Source organism: Juglans regia, chromosome 15, assembly GCF_001411555.2.
Source record: "Juglans regia cultivar Chandler chromosome 15, Walnut 2.0, whole genome shotgun sequence".
In the NCBI taxonomy this organism is placed as follows: domain Eukaryota; kingdom Viridiplantae; phylum Streptophyta; class Magnoliopsida; order Fagales; family Juglandaceae; genus Juglans; species Juglans regia.
This window is the reverse complement of record NC_049915.1, coordinates 6,571,439-6,592,974: the sequence shown is the minus strand read 5'-3', so window position 1 is coordinate 6,592,974 and position 21,536 is coordinate 6,571,439. Positions and strand designations below refer to the sequence as shown.

The window sequence follows — 21,536 nt, the reverse complement described above, 5'->3', positions numbered from 1 at the left end:
TATATATTATATATAAAAATCATATAAAAAGATATTTTATATAATATAAAAAATTAAAATATATATATGAACCGGTCTAGTCCAGTTCGGTCCGGTGTTCGAAAAAGGAAAACCAGAACCGAACCAATTTCGACCAGTTTTGAGAAAAATTAAACCGATACCGAACTGAACTAATTTAAAACCGCACCAAACACACCGGTTCGGTCTGGTTTACCGGTTCACTGGGTTTTTCCACCCCTACTTTTATCTATGTCTCTATGAATTATTGAAATAATTTTAGTAAAAGAATTGTTGAAACCCCTGATAGGTTACCAACAATAATTTTCATGCAACCAATACATGGCCAAATATATCAATGTGTGACGCCCAGACTCCCACGTATAGGGACGCGAGAATCGTGACGTCGGGATGATGGCAATATTGTCACGCATCCCAACGAAATGTGCCCAAGTGTGTGCAACATGCAAAAGTGCACAATAAAAGTTGCAACAGATAATACAATAAGTCAACTAAGTACCAGAAATTTAAATATAAGTATCCAAAATAATTTACCTTTAAAAAGTTATACAGTCATCCCAAATATATTACAAAGTATAAATACATAAAAGAGTAGGATAATAAATCTCGATACACGAGAGCAATCCTAAATTGCTCTTCCAACGGAGCCAAAACCTAAGGCTCGTCATCCTCATCTGCATCAAAATCTGCCATACCATAAAACGGTACTGCAGGTAAGTAAAAATCCAAACAACCCTCGAGATAAAAATGCATTAAAGCAACCAACTAACAGATCCCAAAACCTTATTTTTCCCGAAAACGAGTATTTTCCAGCACACGCTAAAAATCCCACTTTTAGCCAAAACATATAATCCAACGTTTTCCCAGAAAATGATTTACACAAAACTCAACAATTTATCAGACACTGTAGGCGGGAATCACAAGCGGGACTATACCACCATCCCTGCTTACCACCATCCCTACCGCATGCACCGTAGGCAGGAACCACAGGCAGGACACAACTACCATCCCTGCTTACCACCATCCCTACCACGTGCACCGTAGGCCGGACACTACCACCATCCCTGCTTACCACCATCCCTACAGTTTCTTTCCACACAATGAATACATATCAGAGCACTGTAGGCGGGACTCTACCACCATCCCTACCGCATGCACCGTAGGCAGGAATCACAGGCGAGACACAACCACCATCCCTGCATACCATCATCCCTACCGCGTGCATCGTAGGCGGGACTCTACCACCATCTCTGCTTACCACCATCCCTACAGTCTCTTTTCCTTTTTCTCAAACCAGTCAATCCAACATTGCAAACATACTCAAAATCATTTCTCACATGAAAACCCAGTTTTCAAATAAACACATGAACATGCATGCAATCATGCGAAAACCCAGTTTTCAGTTACAAACATGAACATGCGTGCAAATGCAATGAACACGACCCAACAACAATATCCAACAACCAACAAATGTCAACACAATCCAATCACACAAACAACTTCATTCTCCAATCCATCCAACTCCTGTACTCCTCAGACTCAGTCCAGCGAAACCAATCAATAATTCAATACAGTATAATGAGTTAGTGCAAAAATACATTTAAATCACAAGAGTTCTTTGAAAAATACTTACAGTGCTATATAATAATTTTCGGAGGATCACGGAGATGCAAGAGCGGCAACGTAGCAACAAAACAGTGCCAAATGCACTGTGGCCGTGGGTCTCAAAGACCCACTTTTGAACGGGTGCAAATGAAGACCCGAGATTGATAGGGTAGGGCTTAAGGATGTCGGTGAAGCTAGTGGTGGTGGTGGTTGGCCGTGGGTGGCGGCATAGAGGGCGGTCGAAGACTACAAAGCCCAAAACGGAAATGTTGATGAATGTGCTTCACCGGTGACAGATCGAAGGTGGGGTCGGGTCCAATGGGTTGCTAGGAGGTCGAGGATGAAGTGGTGAAGAAATGGTGGCCGGTGGTGGCGCGACGGCGGCGCAGCGGCGCAATGGATGCTGCGGCTTAGAGTAGCTCGTGGGGGCTATCGGCGGCGATGGAGGAGCTGGACATGAAGGGGTGGGGTCGTCGGCCGATGGGGGAGCTAATGGGAGGGGCAGTGTCAGTCACCGGCGGCACATGGCAGCGGGCTGGGGGAGAGGGGCGACGCACGAGAAGAAAGAGGGAGAGACGTCGCGCGGGAAGCAAAGGGGAAGAAAAAAAAAAGAAAAAGAAGAGAAAAGAAAAAGGAAGATAAGAGAAAGAGGAAAAGAAAAAGTGAGGGAAAAAAATGAGGTCCAATCCTCATATCTTGGGCCACAAAAATGATCCAACGGAAACGATTTCAAAACCACAAGTTAAATAAAATAATTTAAACGTAATGGTAAAGTGAAGTTCTGTTATCGACTAGAATTTTCCTGGTAGTATAATTGACGACTAGGAGGGTTACTACCAGTGCGTCATCCTGGGGGGTACAAAACACCCTCACAATTCTATTCCCCGAAGGAGATGGTTGCCGTGTTGTTGCGTCGTTGCTGCTTGGCTAGCCTATCTGTCATATAAATTTCCACATACCTTGCCCTACGGGCATGCGCTTTTTTGCAGGAAAAGGAGGCGCCGCCCCCAGCAAATCCCCTAACAATAGTGCATATCTCTCCCTAAAGTGTGTGTCTGCGATTAGCATTTTGGCATGGGGAGTTTCGACTATCTTCCCATGTCATTTGTCACCTTTTTAGGTTGTTGCTTCGTAGAGGGTTGCCTTCCCATTCTACTCCATGCCTCAGCTTTACATGTTTGAAGAGCATTCGTTCGAGTTCTCCACTACTTGTTAGCTTGAAAGCCTTTTTTTAGTGCCGTGCAATCTTCTATCCAGTGGGTATCTAACTGGTGGTATTTGTAGAAGCGTTGTCCTCTCCTAGCCTAGCACGATGCTTTTTTGGAGCACCCTTCTTTCCATGTACATTCAAGTTGTTATGGATGAGCCGAGTACCTTGCTCAAGCATGGGTGCATGTCTTTCATCCATTCTTTCTTGTTGGCCTAAGCCAATCTTCCTTTGCCCTACTCTGCTAGAGCTCTTGCCTACCGATTTCATGTCACCTTTCCTCAGTTTAATTAGGGCTTGCAAGGTGTTTTCTACATTGACAAAGTCGTCGACTTTGTCCATACACTCCCTCAAAGTCGAAGGAGTTTTCCTCACCAACTGGGCTGTGAACAAACTTCTAGGCCACACACCTCCCAAGAGAGCTATCAGGGTTATCTTCTCCTCTTTGTCATCTGTGGTCAGCCTCTCTCTATTGAATTGAGTTAGATATGCCTTTGAACTTTCTTCCTCTCTTTGCTTCATGGTTAGGAGATATATCGCGGTCCATCGACGCCTTCTACTTGCCATGAATTGCGTTAGGATTTGCTTGGCCAACTCTTTGAAACTGTCAATCGACCCTGGTCTTAGTGCTCCAAACCAGCCTTTTGCCATGCCTTTTAGTGTCAGTGGGAAGGCTCGATAGGCTAATTCCCTTGGGAAACCATGAAGGATCATGTGCGCCTTGAAGTTCTCTAGATGATCGACTAGGTCTTGGGATCCGTCATACATCTCTATCTACGGGATTTTGAATTTTGGTCGGAGTGGTATAGCCATTACCACTGCACTGTAGGATAGGTCTGTACGATTCAGTAGCAATTCGACTGAGGATGATCCTCCCATCTTTTGGGCCATCTCCTCGTACTCATCAACGAGACTGTGTAGCTCGTTGTGCCGCCTCTTCTTTTCCAACTCTTCGGCATTTGTCCCTCCAGCGCTTTGTGCTTCTCCTTCTAGCTGCTTATTATGACTTGGTAATGTGGCTTCACAAGTTCGACAATACGATGCCTCAGGTCTTCATCCTCCCACTGGAGATCCTCCATTACCATCGTGACCTGCTTTAGTTTCTCCTCGGTTTCTACAAGTCGTGCATCCAAATCTGTAGGGACCGTGTCTTGATCATGATTTTCTGGAGAATGCGTGGCAGTTGGCATGTGGAAACCACACTGGAATCTGATGGAAACTGAACTAACTCACATATTCAACAAAGATCTCATAGACGATGCTACTGTTTGGAACGTGTTCCACATGCTGCACACCAATGCACTCTACTTGCAACAAAGAAAGACGATGGCCTGGTGTGCTCGATGCATCTCCAATGCCTAAGTCAATGATACGTAGAGTAAGTTATCACCAAAGTTCTGATTGCAAAGTTACCTGAGTCATTACCTTCTTACCATATATATACATATGATACGTGGTAAATCATTGATAAGTACCAATTATAGGCTTGATCCTCTCATTGCTCTTATCAGATTATACACTTTACATGATGGTCATCCCGAGAATGGAGGGCTTATCCCATCTCACTAGCTTGATCATCTTATTTGTCATATTTGGTGGTTACAAAATGGATTCCTATTGGTCTCTAAGTCCCAGACGACTAATCCATTCTAGCCTTGGGCTTGCATCCGTTGGGCCTCCTGATTATCTATGTTTCTTGTTGCAGATTATAAAGGTCCCTCCACAATTATAACCATTCTTGTCAACAAAGTTTTATAAATAACCCTCGCATTTAGAGGGGAAATAAAAGTGGGCTTCTGCCTCTTAATAGGGTTATACAGAAGCTTTTAATGAACATTAGAAAATTCGATTTTGACAGTCATAATTTCAATATTGTACATTAAAGTGATAGTAATGAAAAGCGAATTTATCATTACGAGGAGAGTATGGGAAATAATTATTATGTGGAGATAATAAGAAGTTGGACCATTTCATGTCTCCATATCAACACTAGAAAAGAAAAGAGATATACAGGAGAAACTCAAACTCAAACTATATACTTGCTTTCGCTGCTTCAAAGGGCACATTCCCCCGAACCCCTCCCTAATTACAACCATTGTCTCCCTAGTTACGGTAGTCCTACCTCCAAAGATCACATCACTTGCTACTTAAGATGAAAAGAAAGGGCTTGATTGTGAGACAAAAGATTCTAGGAAAAAAAAACCATTAAACAATAAAAGTTCAATAAAAGTTTAGTTTTGAGAAGAAGAGAAAAATATGATAAACCAATTAGAGAGATGACCAAATACATAGGACTATAAGAGATTTATTTGATATTTTTTATGTTCTCTTACTGAATTCTCAATTTTCAATAAATGGGACTTTATTTTCTATAAATAGCTACTACATGCATTCAAAATAGTAATAAACTCAAATGGGAAAACGTGTAAAAGAACACAAAGGCCTTTGACATGTGCATTTTTTCATCAAAGGTGTTCTTCTTTTTATGTTATTTAACACCCGAGTGCATTAGTGGCCGGTTGTAATAATGGAAAGAGAAGAATAAATCATTCAAGCAGAAACTTTATGAAAATAAGGTTGAAGTTGTACGTACGTACTGAATGAAAATTTTGGAATACAAGTGAGAAAGAGTTGATTTTGCTTCTACATTATTCACATCATTGCTTATACATCAAACGTGAAAAACAAAAGATAAATAATAAAGATAATTAGTCAACGACCTACACGAGTAACTTGGTTGAATATTCTAATTCAGTAAATGGGTTTTTATGACTATTTAATTACGGTGAAAATACTATTTATGATTAAAACAGACTCATTTTAATTGTAAATAATCATTTCGTTGGAATTAATTTCTCACAAATAAGCAGTTTTCTTGTAGAAAGTGCTCCACAGCCATGGGACGTCATAGGTCCAAACTCCTCGAACCCAAGGCCTGAAGTTTGAGTTTTTCCTGCTTTTGCTCTTCTTGTGCCCTGGAGATATGCAAGCAGTTAATTGATTCTCCACTTTGTTTTCCAAATAGAGTGCAAATCAGTCGTTCCTAGCTTTTATGCTGAATGGGTACGTAAGTGCGTCTTCGATCAAGTTCGATCAAGTTATTTTTTAAAAATGCGAAATGCAACCGATCATTTGTCCAAAAACATATATACCATATTATACCCAAGTTTCTCGAGAAAGTGGGTTCGGAAATGTTAAGAAAAGAAGGAATTGCAGCTCAACAATAGAAAAAGTAGTGTAGATACAAGAGATGCCGTTGGTTGACCGTTGAGACCGTTGTGTTAAAAGGTTACATCTAGATCGACCCCGCCGACAAAAATGAGTTGTTTTACTTGGATAACTTACTGCCTCACTAATCATAACCATGAGCATCATTTTCGATTCCTAATGGAAACTTACCAAAATTACGAATACTGGAACTGATCATTGTCAACCCCTTTGAATTGAATTATAAGCCTTACACGTTTTGGTTTGAAACATTTTGGCTTAGTTTTCCTATATAAACCCACTTTACCAGCCATTTCATTCCATTCCACCTTGGTTTTCTTTCAAGCTAAGGCCATATATTGGTGGATTCTATATGAGAATGAAGATGGCGTTTACTTTTGGTGCACAAGGATTCATTCTACTTGCAATTGCAGCCTCTTTCTTGCTAGTTGGTGAGGCTAGAACCATTGTTGTCGGAGGCTCAGAAGGCTGGCGTTTTGGCTTCAACTACACAGATTGGGCTCTCAAAACAAGTCCTTTCTACCTGAACGATAAATTAGGTGAGTAATATTGGCCATTACTTTGATATATATGGCATTAAATTGGCAATTAATATCACTCAAACTATTGAATTTAGTTTAAGTTCTAACAAACTTTCCATTTTTTTTGCACTAGTATTCAAATATGCACCCCCAAGTGACACCTATGTTGCTCCAAATGTCTACCTTTTACCAAACCTATTGAGCTATTTGGCATGTAACTTCAGTAGTGCGAAGCTGCTGGCAAACGAAACACAAGGAAGTGGCGAAGGTTTTGAGTTTGTGCTGAACCGCTGGAGGCCTGCATACTTTGCTTCTGCAGCAGAGGATGGCAGTCACTGCCGTGAGGGACAGATGAAGTTCTTTGCTATCCCATTGCCCCATCCGAATTAATTATCGATGACCAGCTTAACGACGCCGATCGAGGGCTTCAAAAAGACGCAGGCAGTGCTTGCTGTTTGTTGTTCATCTGGTTTTATTTGTAGGGTACAAAAACATTCAATCATGGAGATCATCTGCATGATTAATGCATATCAATAAATGGGTTTGTTCCCAATTACTTTGTTTTGGTTTTAAGTTACGTACACTTTATGCCTTTCAGGGAAACAAGTGTGTGAGGAATACTTGTGTTTTGTGTTTCTTCTTGATATATCAGCATGAATGAAATAAAACAGCCTTTGTTTCTATATTATGATGCTTTCTTATATCCTTCGTTACTTTCGTGTCCAAAAATTATTTGGAGTATGTATTATATTATATAACTCTCAATCTTATGAAATTGGAACAATATTTTCAAAGCGAAATGGTTAGTTTTGGAAGAAGATTTCAAAAAGTTAGTTAAAAATTATGGGACTTGAAGTAGTACATCAAATATAATATTTTACAATAAAAAGAGTTTCATAACCTAACTACCACATGTTAAATGAAAGTTTTGTTTCGTATTTTTCTTTATTGACGTAGCACTCCTCTTCTAAAAATTCCTGTTAACATTAGTTACTTGATTATTTTAAAACTAAATTATCCTTTTATTTCTTGCAAAATATATAATATTTCATTTTAATTTTTATCATAATTAAACACAATTAGGGTTGCAAATAAATTGAGTTGAGTTGAAGTCAAACAAGGATACTCGAACTCGATTAGCATGTTTACTCGTTCAACGGATCGATCGAACTTAAATAAAATACAAATATCCTTGTTCGAACTCAGCTTGTTAACCATTAAATTATTTGAATTCGGCTTGAGTTCGACTAAAAATAAACAAACGGCTTGAGGTCGAGTAGCTCGAACACCTCTTTTTTTTTAATTCTGAATCTTATCTTTTCATTAATAAAAAAAAACATTTTGAGTTTTACAAAAAACTCTAACCCATTAACTATTTAACCAATTACTTTTTATTAAAACATTCTTATAATAACTCTTTATAAAAAATAAATTAAGATTTTGCTATACATCAGCCACTATTCACCCCCACACTTGATAACTCTTTTTTTACATAGGGTGTGGGGTAGTGAATAGTGGCTGATGAGAAGAATTACCCAATAAATTAACTTATAGTTATAAATTAAAAAAATATAAATGTAATAAACTAAACTAGTTAATATATATATGTATAGATAATTTAATAAATCAAGAGTTCAAGTTGTGTGATATATTATAATACAAATTATCCTATACACATTTTGGGAATATAATAAATATATTAAATAAAGTAAACTATAAATTAATTAATGAAATAATTAAGAATATAAAATATAAATAACATGTAATAAATATAACACATACATATATGACACGCTACGAGCTTCAAAATGAGTTCAAACGAGTCAAGTTGAGTTCATGCGAACTTTGTTCAAGAATCTAAATCGAGTCAAACCGAGTTTATACGAGTTTTGCTCGTTTGGTATTCGAACAAATATTAGTTTTTGTGAACACCTCATTTATTAAATGAATCGAGTTCGAACCAAGTACACACGAGCCGAACTCGAGCTATTCATGAGCTCCTCTGTTCATTTGCAACCTTAAACACGATCTTTGCATTTCTGCCTGTAGGCAAAGTGGAACACAATATTAAATACAATGGGTCTACATCTTGTATCTAGGGATGTAATCGGCCCAGTTTGATCCGATTTTGGACATATTTTAAAACCAAACCAGTATACACTGCTTTTGAAATTTGAAGAATCGATACTGCACTAGTTACACCCCTAAACCGGTACTTCTAGTTTTACCGATTCCGATCCAATTCGGTCCAATTTTTCCTTTATATTATGTATATAGTATATATAATATGCTATATATATATTATAATATATAATAATATATTGATAATACATTGTAGTATATTATAATATATATTATAATTGTAATATAAACTATAGTGATAATATATAGTTATTTATATAGGATTTTAAAATTTAATGTTATATGAATTAGTAATTTAGCATATAATACAAAATTATTTTATCTATAATTATATATATTATATATAAAAATCATAATAATATAAAAAATCAAATAAAAAATTATTTTATATAATATAAAAAATTAAAATATATATATGAACCGGTCTAGTCCGGTTCGGTCCGGTGTTCGAAAAAGGAAAACCAGAACTGAAACAATTTCAACCAATTTTGAGAAAAATTAAACCGATACCGAACTGAACCGATTTAAAACCGCACCGAACACACATGTTCGGTCCAGTTTACCGGTTCACCTGTTTTTTTCACCCCTACTTTTATCTATATCTCTATGAATTATTGAAATAAGTTTTAGCAAAAGAATTGTTGAAAACCCTGATAGATTACCAACAATAATTTTCATGAAACCAATACATGGCCAAATATATCAATGAAAGCCCAATTTTTCGATCAAGGTCAAGGTCATATAATATTCTCTCACTTCCCTCACAATCACATCCCTCATAAAATTCTAAAATCCTACAAGCATATTTTTCATCCTATAACGAATTTCAGCTCTACATGAGAACTCTAGAAGCTCCTAGTTTCATTTGTAACTAATTCAAGTCGGTTACTTTACCTCCGCCTTACCATCAATATATATATAAGTGTACAATTAATTCATTAATAACACACAAAATTAGTCTCTCTCAATTAAGTTTTAACATGGTATCAGGGAAAAATCTTTGAAGTCTCTCGCTTCTGTCTTTCAGTGGTTTCCCCTCCCTCATCTTTGTCTTTCTTAGTTGATGATCCTCAAAATTCTTATTATCTCCATCATGGAAAAAATCATGGCTCCTTGTATCTCAACCACTTCTTGGAGAGAATTATCAGACGTGGAGTAGGTCAATGTTGATGGCCCTAACAACCAAGAACAAGTTCAGCTTCAATGACAGTACTTATGTAAAACCTTTTGATATGAATGCCTTATGTTTTCTGCTTGGCAATGATGCAATACTATGGTTCTATCATGGTTGTTGAATCATGTATCTAAAGAAATTGCTACTAGTGTTCTTCACTTGAATTCTGCTGAAGAAGTATGGATTGATCTTAGAGAATGTTTTACACAAAGTAATGGGATCAAGAAGTTTTTAACTAAATAAGTCGATTACTTCATTATCTCAACATCAAATGGATGTTAGTGCTTATTTTACAAAACTCAAGGGTCTCTAGGATGATTTAGTGAACTATAAATCGATATCAGACTGTACTTATGGTGCTTTGAAAATTTTTCTTAATTTTTAATAGCAAGAACATGTGATGCAGTTCTTGATGGGGTGAGATGAAAGTTTTTCGCAAGTTCATGGCCAAATATTACTTCTTGATCCACTGTCTCTAATCAATAAGTCTTTTCTCTTGTACTTCAAAAAGAAAGACAGAAGGAGATATATTCTAATGGATCTTTAAGTCAATAAAGCAGTTCTTGATAATTTTGGTGGTGGAAAGAATTTTGTACCCAAGAGAAACCGTCTTATTGCACAAAATGCAGTCTTCAAGGTCAAATTGTAGACAAATGCTACAAGTTTCTCAAATATCCTCCTGGTTTTCGGTTCACTCTTATAAAAGGAGTTTTCACTTCGAATGTGAACTATCACGCCTCTGCTTTATTTGACCAGAACCCTAAATCCAAGACTATACGTAAGTCTAATATTCCTCACCTTCCAATCACCTCATAATAGTGCCAGAAATTACTTTTTTACTTGAATATTAATACTCCACTTGAACCTCAATCCTCTGCTAATCAAATAGCTGGTATCCTGACTACACCGTATTCTTGATACACTTTTTTCCAATTGTCCATTTTTTTTATAATTCAGTATTTTAAAATTCATGTAACAATTCCAAGAAATTTGATCGTTATTGGATAATCGATACTAGTACTGCAACTGATCATATGGTTAGTTTTTTTTTTTTTTTTTTTTTTTTTTTTTTTTTTTTTTTTTTTTTTTTTTTTTTTTTTTTTTTTATCTCATTTTACTTTTTCTCCTACCAAAATTAATGCCTCTGTTAAACTTCCAAATGGATCTACTATTGATTACACTAGGCGTACTTGGGCCTTCCTTATGTCTCATAAATGTCAGACAAAATCTTTACCTCAATACTTCTTCTCTTTACCTCAAGTACAATACAATGCTACAATTAAATGTCTACGTTCAAATTATAATGATGTAGAATTTAATATGAGAGTTTTTTTTCATCCAAATGGATCATTCGCCAACTTAGTTGTGTTGAAACATCTCAACACAAATCCATAGTTGAAAGAAAACACCAACATATCTTGAAGGTAGATCAGGCCTTAAGATTTCAAGCTTCATCTCCCTTTTGTTTTTAGGGCGAATGTGTTCTTACCTTTATCTACCTAATAAACAGGATTCCTAGTATTTCTTTAGGAGGTAAATCAACATATGAGATGCTATTTTCTACTCCTTATGATCATCTAAGAGTTTTTGGTTGTCTCTATTTTACATCTACTCTTAGATATAATCAATCAGAATTTGCACCTCAAACCCTCCCTTTGTATCTTTCTAGAATATTCTCATGGGATTAAAGGATATAGACTTCCTTAATCTTACAAATAAATCAATGGTTGTCTCTAGAGATGTGATTTTCCATGAGTTTGTTTTTTCCTTTCTTTACTTTATCTTCAGTTGTCCTATAGAATTTTTTGATTCCCGCAACAATACTTTACATGTTCTACCTAAAACTATTCCCAATACTAATATCTTTGATTCCTCCTTTTTTAGCTCATCTACTTTTTCTACCCCTCAAGCCTTCCTATTAATACAACCCAAACAAATAACATTTTTCCTTCTCTTACAAGATCAAAACGCATTAGGAAATAACTTGGTTATTTGCAAGAAGTTCAATTTCAATTGGCATCCTCTTCTTCAACCCTTTCATCCTCTGTTCCAAATACAGGTCTTACTAGTCTCAACTAGGTATTAAGTATACTATTTCTTCTTATCTCTCTTATAATCATTTTCCTACATCTAATAAAGCTTTTTCATTGTCATTGCTTTCACATTTTGAGCCCAAATTTTTTCATGAAATTGTTAAATATCCTCATTGCATGAGACTATGGCATCTAAGATTAAGGCTTCGTTTGGTTGATAAATCCATCTCAACTTATCATTACAACTTTTTCAAATTTCAATACAAAATATAATAAACAATTCAACTTTTTCAAATCTCAAAATAATAATAATAATAAAAAATAATATTCTAATAATATTTTATCATCTCAACTCAACTCAACTCAGTTCAACATCTAAACACAGCCTAAGACTTTAGAGGAAAGTCACACTTGGTCTGTCACTGACTTACCACTTAATAAAATATCTATAAGGTGTAAGTGGGTTTATAAGGTCAAGTGCAAATCATATGGTAGCTTCGAGAGCTACAAAGCTTGATTAGTTTTAAAATGATACACCCAAAATGAGGGCATTGACTATTCCAAGACTTTTTCCCCTGTAGCTATAATGGAGATAGTCCAGGTATTGCTTTCATCAGCTGCAATTTAATTGGTATTTACATCAACTAGATGTAGGGGTGTAAATTTAAACCGGGAAACCGGAAAACCAGTCCGGACCGGACCGAACCGGACCGGTTGGTCTGGTTTTGAACCGGTCCGGTCCGGAACCGGTTCCTATTTTATGAAAACCGGCCGGTTCCGGTCCGGTTCCGGTTCCGTAGTTTTTGGGACCGGACCGGACCGAACCGGACCGGTTGGAAAAAAAATATAAAAATTAATTTATATATTATACAAAATATTTATATATATAATATATAATTATATGTTAAATTTATATATATAATATATATAATTATATATCATATATGAAAAAATTTTATATTATAATTTATAAATAATAACATAAAATGTTAATCTTAAATATGAACATTTGTAATTTATTTGATCATATGTTATTAATATAATTATACATAAGATAATGTTGTTATAATTTATAAAATAAAAGTTTAATCTTAAAGATAAAAATTTAATTGATCATATGCTTTAAGCATAATATATATATTAAATTTTTAATAATATTTTATAATAAGAATTAACACTTTATTATATGTTTTTTACATTTAAAAAAAACCGGAAAACCGGACCGGACCGGACCGGAAACCGGTAAAACCGGAAGTACCGGTTTAGGAGGGTAATCGGGGCGTAATCGGTTTTGAAAAATACAAAACCGGTACATACCGGTTCGGTCCTAGATTTTGTCCAAAACCGGACCGGACCGGACCGGTTACACCCCTAACTAGATGTAAAAAACACTTTCTTACATGGTGATCTTCGTAAGGAAGTCTATATAACTCGACGTCTTGGTTTTTCTTCAAAATTTGATTCTCAGGTTTGCAAGTTGCAAGTCATTGTATGACCTCAAGCAAGCTACTAGGCAGTGGATTTCTAGGGGCTGGTTTGGTTACATATAACCATACTATCTCATCTCATTTCATTTCATATAATCATTACAATTTTTTTAAACTCTCACACAACATATAATAAACAACTCAATTTCTTCAAATCCCAAAAAAAAAAATATTATTAAAAAATTATGTTATAATAATATTTTATTCAACTTTTAACAAAACATCTCTCATTTCATCTGAACTGGGTAACCAAATAAGGCCTAATTTTTCAACCACCTTACCTTCACATGGGTTTACCATTCATCCAATAAAAGGCAAATTATTCTATGTTTATTAAGCACACTACTACAAACTTTATGGCTCTCTTGGTCTATATCAATGAAATAGTTGTAGCAAGTAACAATGATGTTGTTGTACACAAATTCACTTCTTTTTTGTATACTCATTTCAAGTTAAAGAATCTTTGTCCTTTGAAATATTTTCTTGAACTCGATGTTGTTAAAATTTCAAAAAGCATCTTGTATGTCAATGAAATTATGCTCTTAAAATACTTTCAAATTTTGGTTTCCTTGCATCCAAGCCAGCTAAGTTTCCCATGAATCAAAACTTGAAACTTAGTCGTACTGAAGCAGAATTGTTAACTTATTTAAGTGCTTATAGAAGGTTGATTCGCCGTTTATTATAACTTACCATAACAAGACCATATTTTAGTTATTCAGTTCATGTCTTTAAGTCAAGTCCTTGATCAACCCCGACAACCACATCTAGATGCCGCCAACAAAGTTTTGAGATATCTCAAACCAACACCAAGCCAAGCCATTTTTTTCCTTCAACTTCCAGAACACATCTTAAAGTTTTTTTATGATTTTGATTCGGCTAGATGCCCTAATAAAAGGAGGTCCGTTATTGGTTTCTGTGTTTTCCTTGGAGATTCACTAGTTTCTTGGAAATCAAAGAAACAATGCATTGTATCTCTCTCTCCCTACAAGAAGTTGAGTACATATCCATGGCAGCAGCTACCTACGAGATTTCTTGGATTCTTCACTTGCTCACCGATCATCATATTCCCCATCCACAAGCTGCTCTACTTTTATATGATAGTCAAGCAGTTATCTACATAGTTGCTAATCCTGTATATCATGAACATACTAAGCATATAGAAGTAGATTGTCATCTTGTTAGAGAGAAAATTCAAATTGACATCATTCGCACCCTGCATGTCAAGTCTTATCATCAACTTGCTAACATTCTTACTAAGCCCCTTGGTTGTGTTCCTTTTACTACTCTTCCATCTAAGATAGGAGCTCACAATTAATCTACACACTCCATCTTGATCAAGTCCGTTACTTTATTACCGCCTTACCGTCATTGTATATATAAGTGTACAACTGATTCATTAATATAACACAAACTCTCTCTCTCTCTCTCTCTCTCTCTCTCTCTCAAAAAGTTTTTAACACGTCCATTGCGCCATCACCACAGCATTGTAGAGTTGACGTTGTTAACAAGTTGTCCTCATCGATTCGCATTCATTGTATAGATTTAGAAACACACTCCCATTACTGTGCAACCACCATTACTGTCCATGCGTTGCGCCCTAACTTTGCTCCTCAAGATAGATTTCCTGTAGTTTTTCATAGTATTCTCACTTCGACCAGCAGACAATGATGGCCCAGTACTTATTCCTTTACGGATCAAGAGGTCCTCGATTTGTTATCCAAACTTGAGGAGCCTGATCAAATGAGAGAGATATAAATGCATGGGATTGGTCCTACAATATTTATTATTGCTCGTATAATTGTCGAGCATCATTAATGAGTAATAAATATTGTAGAGTTTTTTTTTTTTGATAATAAAGGATCACATTCCATTTATAAAAAGGACATACAACTTTGACTTAAAAAGTCAGTTACAAACGTTAATAGCTCCTCAACACACTTTCGTGACTGACATGGTCTAGCCCAGACGACAGAACTCTAAAGACCAAAGTCTAAGAGATTCGTCGTACACATCTCTGTCCCCGACAGAGTAAACAAAACCCATACCCCGACTACGCGAGGTAGGGTGCACAACCCCATACACCGCCAGAGCGGAAATGGGGACACACCGCCAGCGGACCACGATCCGCGGGGACAAATATTGTAGAGTTAGTCCACTTATGTATCTATCTAGTTTCTTCACTTAATGTTGCCAAGTTCAAGCGTACGACTTAGATGAATCTTTTAAATTCCTTCATGTGTCAGTGCATGTATAACCAATATGGTTTTGTCTCGACTAGAGAGAAGGACCGGAGCTCCACATGACTCACGCTCAGCAGGTTGCACCATTTGGTCCACTTGAGCCTATATGATATGCACAATCTACCCTTTACGTAATGACTTATCAAGGGCCATATAAATTTGAGAGAGAGAGAGAGAGAGAGAGAGGTATTGAGCGTTGGGATTTAGCTTTGAATATGGTTCTCAAAAGTAAGGTAGGCCGCGGACAGAATGAGGGAAAGAAAGTGTTTGGATGTTCATATACACACTGAAACACAACGAGAGAGAAATTGAGAATGAGTTGTAGGCACTAGTTGGGCGCTAATGGAGCTCTTTCGAAGTGTCGGTAGATGGATACCAGAATTAAGACAGGAGTCCAAAAAATTCTACTCTCACTCAAACTTTAATTTAAAAATAAATTTATATTATATATATATATATATATATTTAAATATATATATATATATTCTCATCATACAACAAATGATATTTGCGCTCAATGGGCCTCCGAATTAGCTGTGAGCTAAAGAAAATAAAGCCCAAAATGTCATGTCCTTTAAAAATGTTGTGGAGTTGAGAAAAACCTAGAAATTGGGATGAAGTGGGCATGGAGTTTAATTTAAATACAAAAAATCTTCACAACTTCTTAAGACTTCACACTTCATATTATTTTTAACTTTTATTATTTTTTTCATCTATCAAATATTTATTATATAAATAATGAATAGAAAATTTGAAATAATTTAAAAAAAATAAACTCAAAAAAAATTTACAGAAAAATATTAAAAATTTAAAAAATTTAAAAAAATGTGGAGTGTGGAGTGTGGTGGAGGTTGTGTAGCAAAGCTCAATTCTATATATAAATCTAGGGTGTACAGATCTCGTGTAGTTTCTTTGAAAAGAAATGAGATCCATTGTGAAAAAAAAAAAAAAAAAGTGGATATTTTTAGATGAATCTCATTTTTTTCAAATGGCTTGAATGGGTCTTGCAAACCCTAGGCTTGCACAAATTATTTTCAAATTGAATCGCCAGTAAGATAACCGAACAACTCATAAATAACATTTTAACCATAGTGAGACCGACTCTCTTATTATTTTTTGGTAATTAGGCTTTACTGGGAGGTGTCTCAGATACACATGCACTTATATACTTTTGAAATGAATAATATGCATGTAGAATAAGAGAATTGTTTTGTCTACACATGAGTTAAGACAGGTTTGGAGGGTGAGATGAGAATTTTGTGTTTTGTTTTAGTGTTTAAAATATTATATTTTGGTATTATTATTGTATTGGGATTTGAAAAAGTTAAATTAGGATTTGAAAAAGTTGAATTGTTTATTATATTTTGTATGGGGATTTGAAAAATGTGTAATGATGAGATGAGATGAGATGAGATGGGAATTTTGTGTCTCATCCCACCCCCAAAACCTGCCCTAAAAGTGACTTTACATGCTGATATGTTAACCAATTTTCTTATTGGTTGAATTTTGAGTTAGCTTTTCATTAAGCAAGACTTGTCAAGTCATTTTGTAACAAGTTTTCACAGACATAGTAGCTCACTTAGTATAAAGCACAAATCATTTTATGTCGGGCCAAACATTTATCAGTCATAGGGTTGGGAAAAAATATGAAAATCCGACTCCGGTATGAACTCCGACCTCCAATTCTAACTCTTTCATTTGACCTCTACTTCTGACTTTAGCCTCTAGGTTATAAAAATCCGGAGTCCACACCGACATCCACTTACGACTTATCTACATCTGATATTAATATACATAGGTTATAAAAATATGCATTAATTATATATTAATCATATATATTCATATAAAAAGTCGAGAACTTATATATATAGTTAAATCATTACTATACTAGTATGTGTTAATTATTATATAATAATATGCTTGTATTATAATATAAATAGACTGATAGTCTAGTATATGTATACATCATAATATTACTATCATATATAGTCAAATATAGAAATAATATACTTGACTAACTAATAATGAGTAATATGTAATAGTCTAGTATAACAACATGTAATTAAAAAAAAATGGTAATAGTATAGTATAATAACATATAATTAGAAAAAGGTTAATAGTCTAGAATAATAACAAGTAATAGTCCAGTACAATAAGTTAATAACATGTAATAATATAGTATAAGAGCATGTAACTAGACACTAGAAAGTTAGTAATTATTAATAATCAATACTAACAATTAAATTTAATGTTTAAAAAAATTATAAACTTAAGCCGAAAATATGGATTTTATATAGAGCCCATTGCATGAGCCCAAAAGCAAGGGCTTAAAAAACTATGTATGCTTCAAATATTTAAGACATTTTCAATGGTTTGATCCAAAACATTGACTTGGAATGGAGCCATCAAATCAGCTCAAAAATTGGGATTAAGAAATCAGTTGAATCATGGTTTAAAACAGAACCCACTTAAATAAAAGTCCAAAACATTGGCGAAATTTTGCAGCCCAAAACTGACATTAGATCTAACTCTGCTTTGTTTTAATGGAGTTGGAGTCAAATCGGATTTTGCACTTGTCGAATGTGAAATTAAAAGTCAATATGGGACTCTAACTGAATCGGAGTCAGAGTCGGAGTCAAAGTTAGAAAAGGCTGAATCCAACTTCAACTTGGTCGGTGCTCCGCCCTAGTTTGTCTGCCGTTGCGCTATCCTAAATGGAACAAGTAAATATATTCGTCTTTCGTGTCAACATAATGAAAATTATTAACATATATATACCTCATGCTTATATTTTCCAAATGAAATTGAGAGATTCCTATTTTGTGGTTACTCTGACTAGTTTAGCATACTGCCCATAAAAGTAAAATCAAGCTGAGGACTCTCCACAATAGCATACTCTGCAATCTCTCCCAAAGGTACTCCACTCCAGATCACGAGACTGACCCCAAACTAATTCTCGCAGAAAACAAATTCATCAACGGACTTTTAATTGCAACGAAGGGGACATGAAGGTTAACTTGGTGATGCATGCCATGTTATAACCAATAATTGACAATTTTGATGAAAACTTAGTGATTTCCTTGCGGGAATCGTGAATTCAACCAAAAGAAAGAAAGAGAAAACAGAAGCGAAACGTTTTTGGTTTAATCATTGAACAAGCAAAAGGCTTGAGAAAATGATTTTTATGTAACTTTGATCAAAGTTCTTGGTTTATATATATAGTTCTACTAGATAATCAAAACTCTAATGAGCCCTTACAAAGAAAATACTCAATTCTGGCCCTGCAGCACCATCTGGATTTATCATGTACAAAGCTTCAGAATCCTTAGATCCAACAACTCTTTCGAATCTTGCTCTCATGTACGTCAATTCCCCATACGCCGTTTCCTTTTCCGAGGGACTCGGAAGAACCCCGGCGCCCATGGAAACCCCTCGCAAATGCTGCATGACATAAAGTTCATCGTCGGACATTTGCTTTCTCCTGATGGAAAACCCGGTCTTTCTTCCATTACAGTACACTGCCCAAACAAACTCCTCCAACAGTTTCTTTTTCTGGGTTTTGGTATCACTCTCCAGCGCAATTCTGACGATATCCGACGCCATTTCCTTGTGGAAAGCACTGCTGTGCATGGGCAGCTCGATGACGAAGATGGGCATGCAATGAGGGTCCTCTTGAATGGCTAAACTCATTCTCCCTTTGCGATAACCGAAGATAGTCCCCGTTGTGGCATTGTCTTTGAGTAGAGGCTTTCTGGGTCTGCCCAAAAGTGCCACCATCTTGCACCCTGAGGTCAACATGGGGAAGAGCTTGAACATTTTCAGGAGCCCGCCGGTGGATTTTGTACGTTTCTCCCCCGGAGTAGTACTATGCCGGAGCAAAGATAGTATTGCGGGATTCTCCATTTGGAAGAACGGGCTAGAGTGGACAGGAGGCATTATTGGACTTTAATTTTGAGGTTTTGATTCAAGGAAACTAAAATGTTCTGTTGGAGATAGATTGGTGTCTGGAAGTTAGGATAGATATAGAGAAAGGAGAGGGGTCGTCTAGGATGGATGATGATCTATAAAGGAGTTTTGGACGTTGGTCGATCACTTCTAGGTTGGGTTGTCCTTTGGAATCTTTGAAGTGGGGATTGGAAGAAAAACACATCAAACACATCATCAAGTTGGTTAAGAGAGAAAAATGGGGTGGAAAATTACTTGATGTGACCATGTTTAGGGATGGAAAAGCAAAGGGAAAACGTGATAAGATAAGGAAGGGTCGGACCACACACAAAGAGAAGTGGGGAAGGAGGGAAAGGAAAGGAAAAAAGAAAAACTGGGGAAAAAGAGGGAAAAAGGACTGCGGCAATGTTGGTTTGGCATGTGCCTCTCCGATCATTACATAGAGCATCAACGTCAAAAGCTTTTATGCTTTTTTCTATTTTAATTTTTTTCCCAAACCCCTCACTAATTATTGAGGTGCAGCTCATCTTTCCTCAAACATATTTCCTGTTTATCCATGGAATTTTCTTTGCATAGTGACTCTCTCTTTCTCAGTCTCTTTTTTTGTAGTTGCCCTGGCCCTTTCTTAATTGTCAGAACATAGTTGCCCTGGCCCTTTCTTAAATGTCAGAACATAGTCTTGTTCAGATGTAGAGGCATGCCAGGCAATAGTTATTAAGAAGAGGGTCCATTACTCTCATCTGGAACATTCTCTTTTGGATTCACTTGTGTTTTTAGGTGAACAAGTTCATAGAACTTAACCATAAAAGGGTAAAGATGGGGTAGGAGTGGGTATTTACAGCTGTGGAACCAGGGAGTGAACCATATGGAAAAATGAGTACAGTTGCACATCATCTTTGAAGGTGGATGTTGTAAGTTGGCATCGTTTGATTATGCAAATGAAATCAAATGAGATTTTTTTATTGAAAGTTGAATAAAATATTATTATAATATAATTTTTATTTTGAGATTTGAAAAAGTTAAATTGTTTATTATATTTTATGTCAGAATTTAAAAAAGTTATAATGATTATATGAGATAAGATAATTTAATTTTGTATAACCAAACCAATAATGAGTAAAGTTAAGATTTTCTCGTCAAATATGTTATAGACTACACTCTCTATTCTACAATATTAATGTAACATGCAAATGTCTATTAACTCTTGAACTCATACTTTTCATGGTGGAATCCACTTTTTTTCAAAATGCTTGCATAAAAGTTGTGCATTTGGAGTTTATCCTTAGCATTACTCTTTTGATTATCGCATACACTTAAAATTAAACCCTGATTAAGGCTTAATTTGCTATCATATCCATTAATCTTCAACAACAATGTCCAAAACCATCAATTAAAGGAAGATCAGATGTTGGGTGTGGAGTATATATATGGAAGCACTCCTTTCTTGCCTAAACAACAATTATTGATCAAGGGGGAAAAATCCAAACAAAAAAGGGTCTATATATGTTATCTTATCATGACATGACTAACAAAAAAGCAGCAAGTGTCGGCATCACTCTGCTTGTACCATTTACCTTTAATTGATTGTACAATATGTTTTGAGTTTTATGCTTTTTGGTGCACGTTTCTTGGTTATTTTCTTGGACAAGTACTAGCTACAATCCTGATACATCTCTAATTGCATTATAAAGTTAGCTCAAGCTTTTACATGATCATGATGTTCATTTATTTTATCCTTTGAATGGACATTTACATGACCATTTGAAAGAACATAACAAAAAAATCTGTATTTTTCTTGACATGCTTGATCGTCATCTAAAATGGGTGTATATCGATCCTATATCATCAAGATACAGACATACATGCAGATGGGTGATAGATGATGATGACAGCAAAATTACATACAGTTTCAGTGTATGAATTTTTAATTTTGATC

The 21,536-nt window shown here is 35.6% G+C and overlaps 2 protein-coding genes across 2 annotated transcripts; one reads left to right on the top strand and one right to left on the bottom strand.

Moving 5' to 3' along the window:
- Positions 1-6,388: 6,388 nt before the first annotated feature.
- Positions 6,389-7,055, top strand: LOC108992315 (blue copper protein 1b-like). Its single transcript, XM_018966849.2, has 2 exons — positions 6,389-6,597; positions 6,713-7,055. The coding sequence occupies exons 1-2, from the start codon at positions 6,411-6,413 to the stop codon at positions 6,967-6,969; spliced, it is 444 nt and encodes a 147-aa protein (XP_018822394.1). The 5' UTR covers positions 6,389-6,410; the 3' UTR covers positions 6,970-7,055.
- An 11,764-nt stretch (positions 7,056-18,819) lies between these two features.
- LOC108992306 (protein MIZU-KUSSEI 1-like) lies at positions 18,820-19,794 on the bottom strand. The gene has a single exon (XM_018966835.2). It carries the CDS (start codon positions 19,589-19,591, stop codon positions 18,899-18,901), a length of 693 nt encoding a protein of 230 aa, XP_018822380.1. The 5' UTR covers positions 19,592-19,794; the 3' UTR covers positions 18,820-18,898.
- Between the last annotated feature and the right edge of the window lie 1,742 nt (positions 19,795-21,536).